Source organism: Lactuca saligna, chromosome 5, assembly GCF_052625555.1.
Source record: "Lactuca saligna cultivar CGN05327 chromosome 5, ASM5262555v1, whole genome shotgun sequence".
Lineage (NCBI taxonomy): Eukaryota > Viridiplantae > Streptophyta > Magnoliopsida > Asterales > Asteraceae > Lactuca > Lactuca saligna.
This window is the reverse complement of record NC_136421.1, coordinates 222,008,247-222,032,129: the sequence shown is the minus strand read 5'-3', so window position 1 is coordinate 222,032,129 and position 23,883 is coordinate 222,008,247. Positions and strand designations below refer to the sequence as shown.

The 23,883-nt window shown below is 29.5% G+C and overlaps 1 protein-coding gene across 1 annotated transcript; it reads left to right on the top strand.

Moving 5' to 3' along the window:
* Nucleotides 1–20,968: 20,968 nt before the first annotated feature.
* On the top strand, nucleotides 20,969–23,883 carry LOC145046290 (protein FAR1-RELATED SEQUENCE 5-like). The gene is made up of 5 exons (XM_078994581.1): nucleotides 20,969–21,125; nucleotides 21,533–22,364; nucleotides 22,473–22,731; nucleotides 22,870–23,439; nucleotides 23,602–23,883. The coding sequence occupies exons 1-5, from the start codon at nucleotides 20,969–20,971 to the stop codon at nucleotides 23,881–23,883; spliced, it is 2,100 nt and encodes a 699-aa protein (XP_078850707.1).

The window sequence follows — 23,883 nt, the reverse complement described above, 5'->3', positions numbered from 1 at the left end:
CTCAGGTGCAACTTCTTCAATAACAGGTATTTGCTGAACCACTGAGGGTTGGTTCCTATCTCCATTTGCATTCCTAGCTCCACTACGGGTTCTTGCCATATTGATCTATACACCGAATAAGGTGAATCTAGATCTTAATTTAGGATTGACGTCTTAAATCATCCTTATCACCCCGAAACGTTTATATGCTAGTTCTAATATCGTAGTTAAACGCTTAGAATCCTAAACACATAAGGTTTCCAGATCCGGTCGGCAACAGACCATAGATCTGAACAAATCATATCATGCGCAAAGCATTTAGCACATAAAAGCAATTTAGGCATCATTCCTAAAATAAGCTAGTGCTCACACCTCACAATCATCCCTTAGCATTCTAAGTTTAAGTCTAGAAATAAATCCATATTCCTAGTTCGCTTAAACTAATGCTCTGATACCAACTGTGACATCCCCAAAATCACGGCCAGAAAAGACTGATTTGTTTATGCTTTATAAAAATCAGAGTACTTCATTTTATAAAAAGGTTGCGGAATTTTTTCCCAGAAAAACATGGTAAATACGTTATTAAAACATTTTCGAAGAAACGTATTTATTTCATTTTAAAATGTTTGGGATGTCATCGTTAATACCGAAACATAAGCATAAACAGAACTTACAATGATTTACACTAGTGATCTACATCTCTTTTAAATCTCTCAGTGTAATGTCACTTCACTTCGTCACCTGTGATATACATAAACTGAGTGGGTCAGGTTGGGAAACCTGGTGAGTATATAGGGTTTTCAACCCACAATAATATAATTACTATGTTCAATCAAACAATCAACCCAATTACCCATCCCCATTATCTTCTTTACTCTTTAAGGATTTAACCTAAGAGTCATCTATCCTGCATTCGTTTATTCCGAAGTCCCTTACCTCCAGGGTTATAGGACTGACACTAAATCCATAGCTGTCAATGTTCATTCATAAAGCACTAACTCCATAGCTGCTATGGTCTATTCATCAGGTACTAAATCCATAGCTACCAGTCTTTATCTAATAGGTACTAAGTCCATAGCTACTAATGTTCAACAGGTACTAAGTCCATAGCTACCAATTCCCAACAGGCACTAAATCCATAGCTACCAACGTTTAACAGGTACTAAGTCCATAACTACCGGTGTTTGTCCCATAGGCACTAAGTCTATAGCTGTCAATGTATACTCACATCATCTTCTATCTCTCATCATTCATCTACCCATCTCATACCCAACATATTCGTATATATAAAATACGTATACAGTTTAAATTCTTTAAAACATGTATAAAACGTTCATCCAGCATAGACATCAAGTATTCATATAATATGCACACATAGCACGTAGTTTATATAAAATACTTAATATCTATGTGTAAGATGAAAGGGACTATGCACTCACCTGAGTAGGTGGTGACTCAGCACTCGGACAGCGCTTCGATACTCTCAAAACGATATTCCTTCGATAAAACAACAAATTTTATCGAAAACCGAAACTTAATTGGAGCAGCGTTTCGAAACCGAAAAACTCCTTTTTCTCGGGACTCCGGGAGCCTCGGGGCTTCCTTAGGGTGCTAGGGGTTCACCTAGACTTTAGGAGGGGTTTGGAACCTTAGAGAGAGAAAGAAACTAGAGAGAGAATGAGAATTGGTGTGTGAAATTCGGAGGAGTTCGCACCCTTTTTATAGGCACCAGCAGCCTCGGTTACGCTGGGCGTACCGAGGTTACGCTAGGCGTAATGCTCGGATAAGGGTGTCAGCTTCGCACCAGCTAGCTCGCAACACCGGAAGAGGTAAGGCGGGGTACGCGGGGCGTACCGAAATCGGATGCGGGGCGTAGGGCGAAGCGACGCGTCCTTCATCCGAAGCGAGCCGTGATCAGCAAGCGACGGTTAGGATTGAGCCACGTCATCAGTCTCCCACAGATTTCGCAATTTCCACTCCTGACTTCTAAAAATCATAACTTTCGCATACGAGATCCATTTTTGATGTTCTTTATATCCACACGAAGGTGGGAACGTACTCTACAACTTTCGTTTAGACTTCGTTGGCTAATTTTGGCTGGATTTTAAATTATATATTATTAACGGGCCGGGACACGATTGGTCCGTTAAATCCTCATAACTTCTTCATCCGATATCCGTTTTCGCCCATCTTTTTCTCGTTACACTACTCTCAACGAGATCTTCGATTCTCGTTTAGGTCGTGTCGGCTAAAAATCACTCGATCCAATATTCGAATTTCGGGCTGTACACCGCTATTCCGAAACATCGAAAAATCATAACTTCTTCATACGAAGTCAGATTTGGGCGTTCTTTTTATCGATGTACTTAGTTTAACATATTCTATGACTTTTGTTTAGATCGCTAAGGCTAAATCTCGCTCTATCGTAAATTCACTATTTACGCTTCCCGGTATCGTGCCGGTTCCGTCGCGAAACTTCAACGGGTCATAACTTCTTCGTTATAACTCGGATTTCGGCGTTCTTTATATCTAGGGAAACCTTGTGACATATAATAAAACTTGGTTAAGATTATTTATTCTAAATAATCTTTTGTCGAAAAGTCATTTTCAACTCCTATTGCCTCTAATTTGACTAGCCCAGATTTGTGGGCGTTACAAACAGCTTCTCTTGGAATTCATTTCCGTTTAATTCGATGACAACATTCATAATACAATCACTAACATGTATGAATTTTCCACTAGCAACTTATACAATTAGGGCATCATCTAGCTTTTCTATAGGCAATATTAGTCTTTCATCAAATTTATGTGATATAAAGGAGTAATCCGCTCAGGAATCAAACAAGAAATTGGCAGGCAATCCATTTACAAGAAAGGTACCTGAAGCGACATCCGCTGCCTCCTTTGCGGATTCCAATGTCATCTGGAAAGCTTTGGCATTTGGTTTTGGTGGGAGATTGGGCCTTGCTGCCTCCTTCTTCTTCGGGCAGTCCTTCAAGATGTGCCATTCTTCGTTGCACCCATAACAGACTTTCTTAACGAAGGTGCATTCATTGGCATAATGCCCATGCTTTTCATATTTATAACATGTGACTTCTCCATCACATTTCCCAGAGTGCTTATTCTTACACTTCTCACACTACTTTGGTTCGGCTCCTCCTTCAAATTTTGTGACATCCCCATTTTTCACGGCCAGAAAAGACCGATTTGTTTATGCTTGTTTTTAAAATCAGAGAACTCTTTTAAAGAAAACAGTTGCGGAATTTATTCCCAAAACAAGATATGATAATAACTTATCAAAACATTTCTCGAAGAGAATGTATTTTCATTTAATAATAAAACCTCGGGATGTCATGTGCCGATACAGACATATAAGCATAAACAGAACTTACATTCAATTACACTAATGATTTATATCTCGTTTAAATCTCTCTGTGAAATATGTCTTCGTATCGATACCTGTGATACAAAGAAAATTGAGTGGGTCAGGCTTGGGAGCATGGTGAGCATATAGGGTTTTCATCCCACAATATTATATCATATATTTATAAATATAGAGCATTCAAACTTGTACAATTTCACCATATAATGCAACTCTTATCCCACCCCCATCGATCCTCACAACGACACGATCTAAACTCTCGTATCTAAAATTTTCCTCTTTACCTGATCCCTACTCACGGATCTAAAAATATTATCTTCACCCGATCCATACTCACAGATCTAAAACTAACCTTTTCACCTTGATCCATACTCACGGATCTAAAACTAACATCATGATCTGATCCATACTCCCGGATCAATAATTGTACCCAATCCATACTCCCGGAATAAGGACAATTAACTATAGCCTAATCCTGATCTGATCCATACTCCCGGATCAATAACTGTGCCCAATCCATACTCCCGGACTAGGGAAAATTAACTTAGTCTTAATCCATACTCCCAGACTAATAACAAGTTTTATCTCTTTACCTGATCCATACTCCTGGATCTAAAACTAACCTCTTGGTCTAATCCATACTCGCTGAATAACTAGATCAACAACAACAACATCGGGACCTCTCATCTGTTTATCACACATCAACTATCTACCCATGTTCTACCCAACATATTAGTAGATAAAAATATATATTTTATACATAGTTTAAAACCTGTATAACATTCTCATTCAATACCTATTCCACATAACAGATGAGGCATACCCACATAACAAGTATTTCATAGAGAATAAATCAGATCTATCAGATAGAAGAAAGTGAATATACATTCACGCATATAACAACAAAATATACACATAACACGTATTTTATACTAAATACTTAATAATTATGCGTTAGAAGAAAGTAACCACACACTCACTTGATTAGAAGATGATCGGATAGGACTACGACTTGTAGAAGTAGTTTTCTTCGGTAGATCTGGAAGATCTTCACAAAAACCGGGCTCCTCGCGAGCAGAGCTTCAGCTTGGGAATCGCACTTCTCAGGATCTTCGGGGTCTCGGGACTTGCTTCGGGGCTCAGGAATGATACCGGGGCTTCGGGATGTTTCTTGCACGAAAAACGATGCAAAAACGCGAGAAAACGGGAAGAAATGAGCAAAGAAGTCGGTTGCCCTCGACACCCTTTTATAGGAGGCTGGAAGCCTATTTACGTTGGGCGTAAATTCACATTACGCTGGGCGTAACGTGGATCAGATCACTGACTCCCCCCATGGATAATATCGGTTAATTTATAATTAAATTAAATATCGAAAATATTTAATAAACTTCAAAAATTCATATCTTCCTCATACGAACTCCGTTTTCGACGTTTTTTTATATCCCCGCGTAGGTGAGACTACGCTCTACAACTTTCGTTTAGACTCCGTCGCCTAATTTTGACTTTATTTTTATTATTTATTTTTAGTAGGCCGGGACAAGTAGGCCGGGACAGGAAAACTCCGTTATAAAATCATAACTTCTTTATCCGACGTCCGTTTTCGCCTATCTTTTTATCATTTTACTCCTCTTAACGAGACCTTTGATTCTCACTTAGATTGTTTTGGCTAAAAACCGCTCGCTCTCAAATTGAGTATTCGGGCTGCACACCGCTAAGTCGAAACTTAGAAAAATCATAACTTCCTCATACGAAGTCAGATTTGGACGTTCTTTTTATGCACGCTCATGGTTTAACGAAATCTACGACTTTCGTTTAGATTGCTAAGGCTAAATATCGCTCTAACATAAATTCACTATTTACGTCGCGCTATGTCGTGCCGGTTCTGTCGCGAAACTTCGACAGGTCATAACTTCTTTGTTATAACTCGGATTTCGACGTTCTTTATATGCATGGAAACCTTGTAAAATATTCTATAACTTAGTTAAGATTATTCCTTCAAAATAATCTTCCATCAAAAAGTCATTTTTTGACGCTTAACGTCTCTAATTGACTAGCCCGGATCTACGGGCGTTACAATTATCTCCCCTTTAGGATGATTACATCCCGGAATCATCAAAGAAATAGGACTTGCATAATGATTCCACACATTATTTATTCATCCTAGGTAATAACCGTAACTTCTATGTTTCCTCGAAAGAGTATTTTACTCTATGGCTTTCTTGATCGCAGAAGATGCCCAATCTTGCATCTGCTTATCGTATTATGTTGTACTTTCAATCGTAACCTTCAAGTTACCAGATAAGTCCTTATTGTGGACTCCTTCTTCTCAGGATAATTACTTTCATTTATCTATTGTAACAAATCGATGGGTCATGCTCTATTGACCTCTCATCGCACGATGCGACGCTTAGACTCGGTCTTTAATGAAGTTAAATTCCAGGATGGAATATACCTTTCTTCATATTCTAATGTGATAAAATCACATTTCAGCATGTAGCATTTCTACCCGCAAACTTCTTTTAACAACGAGTGCGACACTATCAATTGCATTAACTTCAAACTTCTGACTTAAGTCAGATGTTACATCTAACTTGGTCCTCTAGACCACGTAACATACTCCTCGTAGTCGAACTCAAATTTAAATATGACCACTAGGGTCGGAACAAGAACCATATTACTAGTCATTACCGAAACAATGGTAATGACATACCAGAATAAAATGGAATCAATCATTAGCTTCTTGGTAACCTTGTGACTTTCTCTGATCTAAGTGCGAGTCATGTGCTTACGGTAGTATATGCATCTACTATCTTTCACACCTACTCATACTCGTCCCAAGTATTGTCCCGCAGTCGACCAAGTCACCATACAAGAAAATCACAAAACAATTTAACACATACAAATGTGTCCAAATAATCATAAACAATTTCCCTAGACTCTACTAGGACTTCTTCATTGCTCAATCTTCAATCATCAACTCTACTTCAACTCGATTAGTGATGAAAATATCAGACGATGAGACAACTTCAAGAATTTCACCAATCGTTCCATCATCCTGCCAATCGAAGGTGTACTTTAGACATACCGTACTCCTCTAAACGTACTTTAATTTCATAAGACATACTCTAAAGGCAAGATACCACTCTTACGATATCTTCTGATAGGTGTCATCCACTATCATAAGCCTTCTTCATTTCCTCCATTTACTCAATTTTTCTACGAGTCTTCACCATGACCCCTTGTACATCCAAGCAGACATTCGGTGTACCAAGCGAGAATTTTAAGATAAGAAAGCTTTAATTACGATAAACGTATAAATCTCCTTATCACCCTGAAACGTTTACATGCTAGTTCTAATATCGTAGCCATATGCTTAGAATCCTAAACACATAAGGTTTCCAGATCCGGTCGGCAACAGACCATAGATCCGAACAAATAATAGCATCAATATAGTTATCACACAAAACATTTAGCACATAAAAGCTTTTTAGGCATCATTCCTAAAATAAACTAGTGATTGTGTCAATTTAGGTGTACTACCTAACATATTTTAGACACACTCCTCACAATCATTACTTAGCATTCTAAGTTTAAGTCTGGAAATTTCCTACAAATTCCTAGTTCGCTTAAACTAATGCTCTGATACCAACTGTGACATCCCCATTTTTTACGGCCAGAAAAGACCGATTTTTTTATGCTTGTTTTTAAAATCAGAGTACTCTTTTAAAGAAAATAGTTGCGGAATTTATTCCCAAAACAAGATATGATAATAACTTATCAAAACATTTCTCGAAGAGAATGTATTTTCATTTAATAATAAAACCTCGGGATGTCATGTTCCGATACATACATATAAGCATAAACAGAACTTACATTCAATTACACTAATGATTTATATCTCCTTTAAATCTCTCTGTGAAATATGTCTTCGTATCGATACCTGTGATACAAAGAAAACTGAGTGGGCCAGGCTTGGGAGCCTGGTGAGCATATAGGGTTTTCATCCCACAATGTTATATCATATATTTATAAATATAGAGCATTCAAACTTGTATAATTTCACCATATAAAGGCAACTCTTATCCCACCCCATCGATCCTCACAACAACACGATCTAAACTCTCGTATCTAAATTTTCCTCTTTACCTGATCCCTACTCACGGATCTAAAACAATTATCTTCACCCGATCCATACTCACAGATCTAAAACTAACCTTTTCACCTTGATCTATACTCACGGATCTAAAACTAACATCATGATCTGATCCATACTCCCGGATCAATAATTGTACCCAATCCATACTCCCGGAATAAGGACAATTAACTATAGCCTAATCCTGATCTGATCCATACTCCCGGATCAAAAACTGTGCCCAATCCATACTCCCGGACTAGGGACAATTAACTTAGTCTTAATCCATACTCCCGGACTAATAACAAGTTTTGTCTCTTTACCTGATCCATACTCCCGGATCTAAAACTAACCTCTTGGTCTAATCCATACTCGCTGAATAACTAGATCAACAACAACAACATCGGGACCTCTCATCTGTTTATCACACATCAACTATCTACCCATGTTCTACCCAACATATTAGTAGATAAAAATATATATTTTTATACATAGTTTAAAACTATATAACATTCTCATTCAATACCTATTCCACATAACAGATGAGGCATACCCACATAACACGTATTTCATAGAGAATAAATCAGATCTATGAGATAGAAGAAAGTGAATATACATTCACGCATATAACAACAAAATATACACATAACACGTATTTTATACTAAATACTTAATAATTATGCGTTAGAAGAAAGTAACCACACACTCACTTGATTAGAAGATGATCGGATAGGACTACGACTTGTAGAAGTAGTTTTCTTCGGTAGATCTGGAAGATCTTCACAAAAACCGGGCTCCTCGCGAGCAGAGCTTCGGCTCGGGAATCGCACTTCTCGGGATCTTCGGGGTCTCGGGACTTGCTTCGGGGCTCAGGAATGATACCGGGGCTTCGGGATGTTTCTTGCACGAAAAACGATGCAAAAACGCGAGAAAACGGGAAGAAATGAGCAAAGAAGTCAGTTGCCCTCGACACCCTTTTATAGGAGGCTGGAAGCCTATTTACGTTGGGCGTAAATTCACATTACGCTGGGCGTAACGTGGATCAGATCACTGACTCCCCCCATGGATAATATCGGTTAATTTATAATTAAATTAAATATCGAAAATATTTAATAAACTTCAAAAATTCATATCTTCCTCATACGAACTCCGTTTTCGACGTTTTTTATATCCCCGCGTAGGTGAGACTACGATCTACAACTTTTGTTTAGACTCCGTCGGCTAATTTTGAGTTTATTTTTATTATTTATTTATAGTAGGTCGGGACAGGAAAACTCCGTTATAAAATCATAACTTCTTTATCCGACGTCCGCTTTCGCCTATCTTTTTATCTTTTTACTCCTATTAACGAGACCTTCGATTCTCATATAGATTGTTTCGGCTAAAAACCTCTCGGTCTCAAATCGAGTATTCGGGCTGCATACCGCTCAGTCGAAACTTAGAAAAATCATAACTTCCTCATACGAAGTCAGATTTGGACGTTCTTTTTATGCACGCTCATGGTTTAACGAAATCTACAACTTTAGTTTAGATTGCTAAGGCTAAATATTGCTCTAACGTAAATTCACTATTTACGTCACGTTGTGTCGTGCCGGTTCTGTCGCGAAACTTCGATAGGTCATAACTTCTTTGTTATAACTCGGATTTCGGCGTTCTTTATATGCACGGAAACCTTGTAACATTTTCTATAACTTAGTTAAGATTATTCCTTCAAAATAATCTTCCATCAAAAAGTCATTTTTTGACGCTTAACGTCTCTAATTGACTAGCCCGGATCTATGGGCGTTACAAATTTCTCGAAACAGACTTCGAGAACTTGCTCTTCTTGTTGGAATCCGAAGTTCCTTCAAACTTTATCTTCCCGCCAACTTCAACCTTGCTGGCGGCTCTACCTTTGATCATATCTTCAACATACTTGGCAGCCCAAATAGTTGCCTCCAGAGTAAGTTCCTGACGCACTGGCACCGCATACTCCCATGGAAGTCCCTTTGTGTACTTGTTAATTTTTTTCAGCTCATCAAGGACAATATGCAAAACAAGCTCCATTTTATCTGTGAAGTTATTGGTGTATTCATCAATGGACATGCTTCCTTTCTTTAGTGTCAGAAATTGATTTTCTAGCTCAAGCAGATTTTGGGCCGAGCAGTACTTGCGATTGAATTGCACCAAGAACTCTGCCCAAGTCAGTTGTAGTGGCTCAATAGGGCTTAGGGTCTTACCCAGAGTGTTCCACCAACGAACAGCACCACCTCTAAACTGACACACTGCAAATACAGTTTGTAACTTGCCTTTGCAACAACATGTCATAAAGGCTAATTCCATCTCCGAGATCCAGTCCATTACTCCGATAAGATCTTCTTTTCCAGTGAAAGTTGATGGCTTGAAAGTCATAAAATCTTTGTACTTGCATCCATATCTCTCGACTCCTTCCTCTTGATTATTCCTCCTATCCACAAGCGGTTCAGTCTTACCAACAAATCTACTGTAATTTCTTTCCTCTGACTAACCGTCATTTAATTCCAGTTGTTCAACATGCATTGAAGGTTCACTCATGTTGTTTAACAATAGTTGCCTCATTTCCTCCCTTTGTTCATCCATTGTGATTGGTTCTGGTGTAGCTTGTGCTATAGGCACCTATTCCATCACTTGGGGTTGAGGTTGTTGATTTCTGTTTGCATTTCCGACTCCACTTCGAGTTCTTGTCATTTTAATCTATACACTACATTAGGAAAATTTAGATCTTCATTCATGATAGATATTTAAATTCTCCTTATCACTCCGAAACGTTACATGCCAATAATAATATCATAATCATACGCTTAGAATCCTGAACACATAAGGTTTCCAGATCCGATTGACAACAGACCATAGATCCGAACAAATAATGGCATATATGACAAACATATAACATTTAACACATATAAGCATTTTAGGCATCTTTCCTAAAATAAATGGAAAATTTTAATTTTTTTAAATATTATTTTCGAAACTTGAATTAACTAATACAAATATAAAAAATATAAAAAAAAATCCCGTTTCTTTTTTTGAAAAATACGTGAAATATTCTAATACAATATCACATTATACATATTCTAAAAAATAATTTTAAAATGCAAAATAAATGGTAAAATCAAAAAAATTCTTTTTTTAAATATTATTTTTGGAACTTCAATTAACTAAAAAAAATAAAAATAATAAAAAAATGCGTCTCACGGTCTCACAATATTAGACCATCTCACATTAACCTAACCTTGTTAGGTTCATTTGAGACCACCTATATTTTGTGAGACCGTGAGACGCATTTTTTTTTAATTTTTTTTTTAAAAATTTTTTTAGTTAATTCAAGTTCAGAAAATAATATTTAAAAAAAGAATTTTTGGATTTTTCCATTTATTTTATATTTTAAAATTATTTTTTAGAATATGTACAGCGTAATATTTTATTAGAATATTTCACGTATTTAAAAAAATAAACAATATTTTTTTTAATTTTTTTTTGGTTAATTCAAGTTCCGAAAATAATATTTAAAAAAATATTTTTCTATTTTTCCATTTATTTTGCATTTTAAAATTATTTTTTAAAATATGAACAGTGTAATATTTTATTAGAATATTTCACGTATTTTTAAAAAAATGGGATTTTTTTTATTTTCTTTATTTTTTTAGTTAATTCAAGTTCCGAAAATAATATTTAAAAAAAAGAATTTTTAGATTTTTCTATTTATTTTGCATTTTAAAATTATTTATTAGAATATGTCAGTGTAATATTCTATTAGAATATTTCACGTATTTTTCAAAAAAACGGGATTTTTTTTAGTTAATTCAAGTTCCGAAAATAATACTTAAAAAAAGAATTTTTGGATTTTTCCATTTATTTTGCATTTTAAAATTACTTTTTGATTTGGTCTCACGGTCTCAAAAAATTAGAATGATATCAAATGAAACTGAACATATATATATATATATATATATATATATATATATATATATATATATATAGGTTCATTTGAGACGGTCTAATTTTGTGAGACCGTGAAACGCATTTTTTTTTTAATTTTATTTTTATTTTTTTAGTTAATTCAACTTCCGAAAGTAATATTTAAAAAAAGAATTTTTAGATTTGTCCATTTATTTTGCATTTTAAATTTATTTTTTTAGAATATGTATAGTGTAATATTCTATTACAATATTTTACGTATTTTTTCAAAACAAATGGAATTTTTTTAAATTTTTATTTTTTTAGTTAATTCAAGTTCCGAAAATAATATTTAAAAAAAGAATTCTTAGATTTTTCCATTTATTTTGCATTTTAAAATTATTTTTTAGAATATGTCAGTGTAATATTCTATTAGAATATTTCACATATTTAAAAAAACGAGATTTTTTTTTTATATTTTTTTAGTTAATTCAAGTTCCGAAAATAATATTTAAAAAAAGAATTTTTGGATTTTTTTCATTTATTTTGCATTTTAAAATTATTTTTAGATTTGGTTTCACGATCTTACAAAATTAGAATGGTTTCAAATTAACCTGAACATATATATATATATATATATATATATATATATATATATATATATATATATATATATATATATATATATATATATGTTCAGGTTAATTTGAAACCATTCTAATTTTGTAAGATCGTGAAACCAAATCTAAAAATAATTTTAAAATGCAAAATAAATGGAAAAATCCAAAAATTCTTTTTTTAAATATTATTTTCGGAACTTGAATTAACTAAAAAAAATAAAAAATATATATAAAAAAATAAAAAATAATTCCGTTTTTTTTTTTTGAAAAATACGTGAAATATTCTAAATAGAATATTACACTGACATATATTCTAAAAAATAATTTTAAAATGCAAAATAAATGGAAAAATCTAAAAATTCTTTTTTTAAATATTATTTTCGAAACTTGAATTAACTAAAAAAATAAAAAATGAATAAAAAAATTCTATTTTTTTTGAAAAATACGTGAAATATTCTAAATAGAATATTACACTGTACATATTCTAAAAAAAATTTTAAAATGCAAAGTAAATGGAAAAATCAAAAAAAAAAATTTTAAATATTATTTTTGGAACATGAATTAACTATAAAAAAAAAAAAAATGAGTCTCACGGTCTCACAAAATATAAGTGGTCTCAAATGAACCTAACCATATATATATATATATATATATATATATATATATATATATATATATATATATATATATATATATATATATATATATATATATATATATATATATATATATATCGAATTCATAACATTTGGGGGTGGGTATGGAATTTGATCAAATTTATAAGTTTAGATTTTCTAATTTGCTTCTCACCCATATACATATTCATAAGTGTATCTCTCTCTCTCTTTTTATATATATATATATATATATATATATATATATATATATATATATATATATATATATATATATATATAGTTGTGTACGAACAGGCAATATGATTATTCTTTTTACTATATTTTTTCTAATTAGGCACCATGATATTATCCGTTTGATCTGGTCTTAACAACGTTCATAGGGATAGATCAATGGTCTTCGATCGAAAGCTGTTACATGCTCATTTTTATTGCTCATAGCAAATAGTTTAGGATTAGGAAATTTAAGTGTATAGAATTTCATATCTCTCAAGAGATTGTCTTTGAAGACATGAAGACGTTTATTGAAGTTGTATCTAGTGAATCTTATTATTTGTCATTAAAGAAAATGACAATTCATGGTAACAAAAAAGATTTTTTTTTTTGTACCGGCAAATACAAATATACTAATCTACTCCTAAACTAACACCTAATTTCACCTATGTCCACGACGAGACTTGAACCCTCGACCTCAAAGAGTGAGGGCACCACCTGATACCGATAAAATTGGAACGATATACAAAAAAGATTATTTAATACAAAATTTCAATAAAATTCATTAAGTGTTTTCAATATTAAAACTCTTTAATATTTAATAACCTTTAATATCAATAAATATTAATTATCAATGTCTAGGATCCAAGTTGCAAAAGAAATAAATGGTTATGTATGTTTTATCACATCCATTTGAATTCAACCACGTAGATATCAATAATCAATTATATCTTAGCATATAATTCCTACTTTATAGGATCACTAATAACAAATTTAATTAGATATTTTTTATCTAATCTATGCCTCAAAACTCTCTTTTCTAGGTATTTTTTATCACAAAATATTTTTGATCAAATGATCTAATTTGAAAAACATGTGTAATTGCCGTATAACTTGGTTACAAAAATCAATATTTTAAAACTTATATTTGAGTATTTCAAAATATGATGCTATTAACGTTTTTAAAAAACCGGATTTTATTTTAAAACAATAAATTATCACATCTTATGTTCACATTATAAATTTTGATAATATGTGATGTTTATTTTGTCTAAAAACTATTTTAGGATTTGAAAAAACTAATTTATCAACCACACATGATAATCGCATAAAATAAACAACATAAACATGCATAAAATTATACGTGCATAAACATAACAAACTAATGATATTTTTATGAGGCAACATAAAAAAAATGCAAAGTCCATTCCTAAGTGGACATTTTTCCTAAGTGGACATTTTAAGGGACAAAATCTTCTTGTAATGTTGTTACAAAAGCTTCCACTTGAGAAAACACCATTTTTACAAATTAATAAACATTTACAAATATTTAATTATTCATTATGATTTAGAATTATCAATAGTGTTTTATTCTTTCTCAACGTGTATTTACATTGAAGTTGATATGCTATTTTACATCTATATAGTTTTAATCTACTGTTTTATATTTTATTTATAAGATTGAAATGAACGATATAGTAAATGTTGTTACAATTAATGCTATCAAATATTTTTACTTTCAATGAATATGTATATTAAGAGGGTGTTTGGAATTGGTTATTCGATGTATTGGTTGACTTATTTTGGGTTGATATTGTTAATAATGAGTTTTTAGTGTTTGAATAAAAAAATTATAATAAATATATAAACTTAATTTTAAAAAAGTGAAAAAAATAATATGAAAATAATACAAATATATCTTAACAAAGGTGACCACCTAATCTTATAATTCGATACCTTTTCTTATGGGTCTTTTAATATTATATTTTTATCTTGTTCAATAACAATTTAATTTGTAATAAATTAATTATTATTTTTGGTTATGAGGATAAGGGAAATACTTCTACTTCTAATACAAAGTGTCTTCGAATGATTAGATGAAGAGGTATCCTGCTTTGTGTCATAAGAACATAGAAGGGATGGTAACAAATTATATGACTAATGAATCCTTTTTAATCAACTTGCTAATAACTCTAGATTGTTATTTTGATTTTGTAGAAAATTTGTAGTGTCCCTACATGAGCTTTTACTTTGCTTCTCGTGATAAAGATTCTTTTCCATCATTGATAAAAAAAGATACTATTTTCCTAATATCTTTGATTATGGTGGCCCATGTTTTGAAGCGCTAATTTTAATATCTTTGAAATCGACATGAAATTAACAGTACTAAACAATAATTAATGTGACATCTATGGAAAAATCTTTATGTATTTCGTTTTATAATTGATTTAGTTTTCTTACTTTTTAAGTCGATTAATTTCCATACATTGAAAAATATTTTCATTTTGACATTTTATACGTCAATAAGTTATCCAGTTTTTAAAAATTATATCTGTGGTCCAAATTTTAAATTTTATTATAAATTTGATCCAAATTTTACACTTTTAATCCAGATTTGTGATTTTATTACACATTTTGTCCAAACATACACTCTTTGCTTAGATTCCAAAAATTTGTTACAAACTAATCTTCAATTTATTTATTTTAACATTTTTTTAGAAATTTTGTTACGAATATGTTTTTACTTCTTATTTATAAAATTATATTTATACAAAAAACATATTTTCACATGAAATACCTATTTAAAAAATTATATATTTATTAAGGCATAACTATATATAAATCCATTATTTTTATAAGAAAAATGCATATAAAAACATGTATTTTATAAAAACATGTTTCGATACATTTTTTTTGTAAACACCTGTGTTATAATAAATACATTTATATAGAGACACATGTTTAGAAAAAAAAAACATATACAAACATGTGATTTATAAAAATATATATAAACACATTTTGATAAAAAAAAAAAAAAGGTAAAAAAACATGTACTTTTATAAAAGCGTATACAACCATGCTTTTATAAAAAAATATATATATAAACAAATATTCCATAGTAAACGTATTTCTATATATTTATGTATTTCTATGCACACAAATAGGTATTATATATATATATATATATATATATATATATATATATATATATATATATATATATATATATATATATATATATATATATATATATATTATAAAAACGTGTTTGTATATATTTTTATAAAACACGTGTTTATATACATTTTTTTATATAAAAAGTATTTGTGTATAAATGCATTTATTCCAAAATATGTGTTTATAATTTTTTTTATTATATATATATATATATATATATATATATATATATATATATATATATATATATATATATATATATATATATATATATATATATATATATAATATATAAACCTATTTGTGTGAATATAAAACATAAATATATACAAATAGGTTTACCATAAAATATGTGTTTGTATACATTAATTTATAAAAATGTATTTGTAATCATTTTTTATAACGTGGTTATATACATTATTCTTATAAAAATGTGTTTGTATAAAAATGCATTTATTATAAAATAAGTATTTATATATTTTATTTTTATAAAATCATGTTTGTGTGTGTGTCTATATATATATATATATATATATATATATATATATATATATATATATATATATATATATATATATATGCAGTTAATAAATACCGAATTTTAGAAATAGGTATTTTACATAAAAAATATTAAAAAAAATTTCATATATAGAAAAAATGTTTTTTTATTTGAAAATATGTTTTTTTTTGTTGTAGAAATACGATTTTATAAAGCAAAAAAAACATATTTGAAACAAAACTTTGAAAAACATAAAGTACAAAAAAAGCTATATTTATGATGAATTTTTAGCAAAATTTTTGAAACCTAGGCCGAAAGCGTAATTTTTGGACAAAATTTGTAATAAAATTTAAAATATTGGCCAAAAGTATTTTTAAACAAATATGTAATAAAATTTAAAATGTTGGCCAACTTTTGTTATTTTTGAAAATTAGATGCGGGTAAAAAAGTCAAAATGAATGATTTTCAGGTTTTCGAGATTAATTAACTTAAAAATATAATGACTAGGCCTAAAACTTTTCAATAGATTCCTCTTTATTGAATTAAAAACATTAACAATGAACATTTATTTTTATCTTAAATTGACAATTTTCTAACATTTTAAATCTGAAAATATAATATATATTTTTTTAAAAGAAATTAATAAACTATTACTTTGACAAAAGTTAACTTTTATGTAACCCAAAGCAGTAATCAATATTTATTTAAATCCATATCAATCAACGAAAACAAACTAAATATCGTCAAAAAAAACTGCCAAAAGGAAAAATAATTGCCGTTGAAAACTAATCGTTAGAATCAAATTATTTGTCATTATATATATATATATATATATATATATATATATATATATATATATATATATATATATATATATATATATATATATATATATATATATATATATATATATATATATATATATATATACTAGTTTATAACCCGTGGGAAACACGGTTATAAAATTAATTAAATTTTCATATTAAAAAATTAAAATTATAAATCAATTATTTTAAATAAATTATTATTTAAGAGATATTTTTTTGTTATATAAAATTATAATTGTTTATTTAAATAAATATTTGAAGTTATATCACTTTATAATCTATTTTAATTTTATTTTATTTTTCAATCTAATGTTAGGAATTTAATATATTTAGAGTGAAAATTTAAAATTTAAAATTTAAAATGGATAATCAATTATTAATTAGTGTAACTATAGTGGAAATTTAAAATTTGAAATTTAAATTGAATAATTAATAGGTTGACAAATAACATAATTGGTGATATATAACATTAATGACGAGCTCTAATTATATGGCACTTGTCAATAGGAGATTAAACCTATTCTTTTATTAGAATAGAAATATATATATATATATATATATATATATACTGTAAGAAATTTTTTTTGGTAGGAAGGTAATAAGTTTTTTTTCTACATATTTTTTTGACGAACAAAAAAAATGAATCACTAGATGATTCATTTGTAAGATGATTCACAAGAAAAAATTCTCAAAAAAACATCTATATGATTCATTTTTAAATAAATTAAGAAAAAATCCACTTTTATGATAATTTTAGTGAATAATAACAAAATCATTATATAAATGAATCATCGAGATGTTTTTTTGAGAATTTTTTTCTTGTGAATCATCTTTCAAATTAAATATCTAATGATTCATTTTGTTGGTTCGCGAAAAAAATATGTAGAAAAAAAAACTTGTTACATTCCTACCAAAAATTTCCTTCTGATTTGATCTTGACTATATATATATATATATATATATATATATATATATATATATATATATATATATATATAGTCAAGATCAAATAAGAAGGAAATTTTTTTGTAGGAAGGTAAGAAGTTTTTTTTCTACATATTTTTTTCACGAACGAACAAAATGAATCATTAGATGATTCATTTGTAAGATGATTCACAAGAAAAAATTCTCAAAAAAACATCTCGATGATTCATTTATATAATGATTTTGTTGTTATTCACTAAAATTGTCATAAAAGTGATTTTTTTCTTAATATACTTAGGGGGTGTTTGGAAAAAAGAGGTGCTTATTGCTTATTCCCACAATAAGCTAATCTAAGTGTTTGGATAAAATCCAACTTATTAGGCTAAATAAGGTAATTTTAATAAGCATCACTCCCCATGCTTATTGCTTATTGCTTATTCCTACCACAAATAAGCTATAAGCAATAAGTTAAAAATCTAATCCAAACACCCCCTTAAAAATGAATCATAAAGATGTTTTTTTGAGAATTTTTTCTTGTGAATCATCTTACAAATGAATCATCTAGTGATTCATATTTTTTTTGTTCGTAAAAAAAATATGTAGAAAAAAACTTCTTACCTTATTACAAAAAAAAAAAAAAAAAAAAAAATCTTATTGGATCTATATCCAGAATATAGATCCAGTAATAAATATTTTTTGGTAGGAAGGTAAGAAGTTTTTTTTTCTACATAGTTTTTTGACGAACAAAATAAATGAATCACTAGATGATTCACAAGAAAAAATTCCCAAAAAAAACATCTTTATGATTCATTTTTAAGTAAATTAAGAAAAAATTCATTTTTATGACAATTTTAGTGAATAACAACAAAATCATTATATAAATGAATCATCGTGATGTTTTTTTGAAATTTTTTTTCTTGTGAATCATGTTACAAATGAATCATCTAATTATTCATTTTGTTTGATTGCGAAAAAAATATGTAGAAAAAAAACTTCTTACCTTCCTACCAAAAATTTCCTTCTTATTTGATCTTGACTATATATATATATATATATATATATATATATATATATATATATATATATATATATATATATATATATATATATATATATATATATCCGGTAAGAAATTTTTTTTCGTAGGAAGGTAAGAAATTTTTATTCGACTTATTTTTTTGGCGAAAAAAACAAATGAATCACTAAATGAATTAATAATAACGTGATTCACCAAAAAAAATCCCACAAAAACATTTCAATGATTCATTTTTATGATGATTTTGTTGATATTCACTAAAAATGTCATACAAGTGAATTTTTTTCTTGATTTACCTAAAAATGAATCATGAAGGCGTTTTTTTTGGAATTTTTTCTTGTGAATTATCATAATTTTGAATCATCTAATGATTCATTTCATTTTTTGCTAAGAAAATGTGCATATAAAAAAATTTCTTACCATCCTACCAAAAATTTCCTTCTTATTTGATCTTGACTATATATATATATATATATATATATATATATATATATATATATATATATATATATATATATATATATATATATATTTATATATATATATTAATCTTTGCTTTAAACTTACTTATTAGATGTTCAAACTCTATTTTTTAAAGTAAAACAAAGTCTAAACACTATTCGTCCTAAGGAATTTCTCGCCCAAAGAAAATATTTAATGCATTTAAAAATGAGATTAATGGTTGAAATGAAAATTATTCATCAAGAGTGTTTAACTCTAAATTGAAAACCGGACGCAATTAATCACAAACTATAAACAAAACCAAAAACAATTCCTTGAAATCAAATTTTCTTAATAATGGATTGTTTGTAATTTGTAATATCACGAGATTCTAAAAGAAACTGTTCGCAAAGTGGAAAAAAATAATGCAAACATATCTATTCATACTTATTGAAAGAAAACTAATTGTGGTAAGATCACTATAGCTAAAATGGAAACTAATTCCAAATGTATGTATTTATCTTTTATGATCGATTTTCTCGCATGATCAATTTTATATGATCTTATTCAGAAAGATATCACATGTTAATACAAAATTATCAGTGAAACATGACGAAAAATTTAAAGGCAGTGAAGTTTATATACCAAATATGATGCATAAAGCAATGTTTCATGATTATCGTTGTATGCCATGTTTTTTGGAATATAATATGCTTCTAAATGAAAACTAATCACCGCCCACCAATATATTTTTATTGTTAACCCAAAACAATAATATACTTATATTTTTAATGTAAATCATCAACATACTTTTAGTTTTAATCTTAAACAACAAACATTTATTAACAAACATTTATTTTAACATAACAGTAACTTTATTTTTATTGTTAAACCAAAAATAACAAACTTTTATTTGCAATTTGATCTTCCGCCAAAACAAAAAAATCACCGAAAAAAATTATTCACACCTGCCGCTTATATATATATATATATATATATATATATATATATATATATATATATATATATATATATATATATATATATATATATATATATATATATATATATATAGGAGTAGGATCAAATGAGAACGCCTAAAAGGTTGAGAACGTGAGAACAATTATCAGCCAATCATTTTATTAGGGTATTTAAGTAAATTTGTATTTAATCTATTTTTTAATTAATATAATACAATTAATAATCAATATATTATCCATTAATATTTTCCTATAATTAAGGGATATTCCATAGTTATCGTTCAATGAGATATTGAATTGAAGATACGATTTCCAGGGACGATTTCGAGTATAACAATCGGAATTTCAGTCGAATTTTGTATATTGTTAATCATTTACGTTTAAAGATAACAACGCAGTATACCATTCGTGATTCAAATCAATATCGATGTCGGACTGTTTTGATTACAGTAGCGATGATACAGAAGATGATGATCAATATGGCGAAGAAGACGTCAACTGTAATAAATATGACGACGGCGATTTCTATAAGTCTGATGATCAATTCGACGGAAGAAATCAAATCTCTGATTATGCTAGTGAAGGTAAATAATGAAAACAATGTCAATATCTTGTAATTACAGATCGTGTTTTTCAATAGTTATTGAATTTTTGTATATGTTGAATAAGACCGGAGTACATATTTGTATATGATTAGTCATATACGTTGCATGTATTAATTACGTAATGATGGTTTATATCACATATCGTTGTACAAGAGTCCCTCGTTGGTGATTTTTTCTTAAGTTTAATACAATGTTGATTAAGTTTGATAATCATTGGTGATTATGCGTTAATACGACTCAAATATGTAAACAATTCAACTCTGGTTACTGTTTCACAGACGTTTATTATGATTATAAAGTTCTTTAGTTTATGTATACGTAATTCATAGAAATTTATATCAGGTTTTGCATGTCGCATTATTGTTTTTTGTTGTCTTAAAAAACAGGTACAAATCGAACTGATTCTGAAGAGGAATCATTGAATAGTAATGTTGTTGACTCGCCTGGTGGGAAAACCAAGTTGTGGAAACCTATTGTTCCTAAAGATTTTATGCCAGATGTAGATGCTATATATCAATCATTAGAGGAGGCGGTTGAAATGTATAAATTATATGCAGATAAAGCAGGTTTTGGTGTCAGGTTAAATATAGTAACGAGGTTTGGTGACAAAACCATTAAAAAAAGGTATGTAGTGTGCAACAAAATAGGTAAAATACCTAACAGATCAACTGACACTTTGGATCTTGAGGGGAGGGGAAGGAATAAACGAAACTCAAACTTCAAAATTATGGACTGCAAGGCATTGATAAAGTTTGAAAGGTTACATATGCAAACTAATGCTTGTAAAATATATGAGTTTGAAGAGAATCACAACCACCCCCTAGAGACTAAAGAAGAAAGACGGTATTCCAAACGTGCACGACAACTTAGTTATAAAGACAAGGAGTTTATAGTGCGTTCTTCAACATCTAACATTGGTGCAACAAAGGCACACAAGTTACAAGCTAGTTTGCAAGGAGGTTATGAAAACGTTGGCCCTGAAGCAATTGATTATAAAAATTTCAGAAGGAAGGTGGGAAACATTATAGGTGACAAGGATGCACAGCTGGTTGTTGACAAAATGAACATGAGGAAAGATGAGTTTCATAATTACACATTTGAGTATAAATGTGTTGATAGTGTGTTAAACGCAATGTTTTGGGCGGATGAAACCGATAAGTTATATTACAAGGAGTTTGGAGATGTGATATCATTTGATGCTACATTCCGAACAAATAAGTATGCTCTTATACTCATTACACATTTATTTTTTTAAGTATGAATATTGATGTTTTTTTGACTTCGTAATCAATATTGAATTTGTTTTTAATTACCTTTTTGATACAGGTATGGAATGATTTTTGTACCGTTTACAGCCATTGATAACCACAAACGTTCAATAAACATTGGGGCAGGTTTGTTAAGCAACGAGTCAATAGAATCTTATCGTTGGTTGCTCGAAGCTTTTTTGAAAGCACATGTGAAACACCCTCAATTAGTGTTAACAAACCAAGATCCAGCAATTGTACAGGCCATTGAAGCAATATTTCCTAATTCTAATCATCGTTTATGTATGTGGCACATTATGAAAAAACTACAAGCCAAGGTGTGTATATTTTGGCCTAAGTTAGCACGCAACATGTTTTATTCAACAATGATTTACACAGTTTTACATATTTTTAATAACGATTAGCATACATATTGTTTATTCATAGTTAATCTAATAAATTTCTATTTTTTTTAGGTCTCAGCCGATTTTTTGAAAAACACTGATTTTCGCAAGCGTTTTACAAAGCTTGTATGGAATGTCTATATCGAGCCTGAAGTGTTTGAATCAAGGTGGAAACTGCTTATGAGAAAATTCAAACTACAGGACAAAAGATGGTTCAAAGACATGTACAGGGATCGAAAACTTTGGATTCCAGCCTATTTTAAAGACATGCCACTACACGGTCTGATGAAAACTACTTCAAGGTCTGAAAGCGTGAACTCATTTTTTAATAAATACTCTAACTCTGGTAATTTGCTTATCTATTTCATGATGAACTACGACACCGCAATTGGAAAGCAACGAAATGCTCAACAGAAACTAGAACATGATACAAAAAATGCAAAGCATGAAATGACGCTTCCAAGTGGCTTACTAGAACATGCAGATGCGGTTTACACAAAAAAAAATTTCTATAAGGTCAAAAAGGAAATATTTAAAGCAGCCTGGTACTGTTCTATCGACAGTGTTGAAAAGATTGATTGGTGGCAAGTTGTTATGATTACACAAACGGATAAGAGCAAACAGTTGAAGATAAAATGCAAGGTTATATTCATCGTTTAAATGCTTTTCATTAGTCATCATACAAGTATATTATCTAATTATTTTTAAATTACATATATTTTTTTCATTATTATGCAATAACCACCAACTAATATGTTACTTCAATCAGTTACTAACATACATTATTTTTATTATACAATGTAGGTTGAACTAAAGTTGCCTGAAAAAGAAGTTAAATGTTCATGTAATCACTTCATACGTACTGGCATTTTGTGTCGTCATATTTTTGCTGTATTGAAAAACAACCATATTGAAAAGATTCCAGAGCAGTATATTCTAAGAAGATGGAGAAGGGATGCAATTTCCAGCCATTTGTTTGCCATGAAACATGTTGCCATGGAAATAGAAGATGACACCTTTAAACTTTTAACAGAGGCATACAGCAATATTGAATACTGCTTGGATCATTTCAAAAGAAGCAAATAG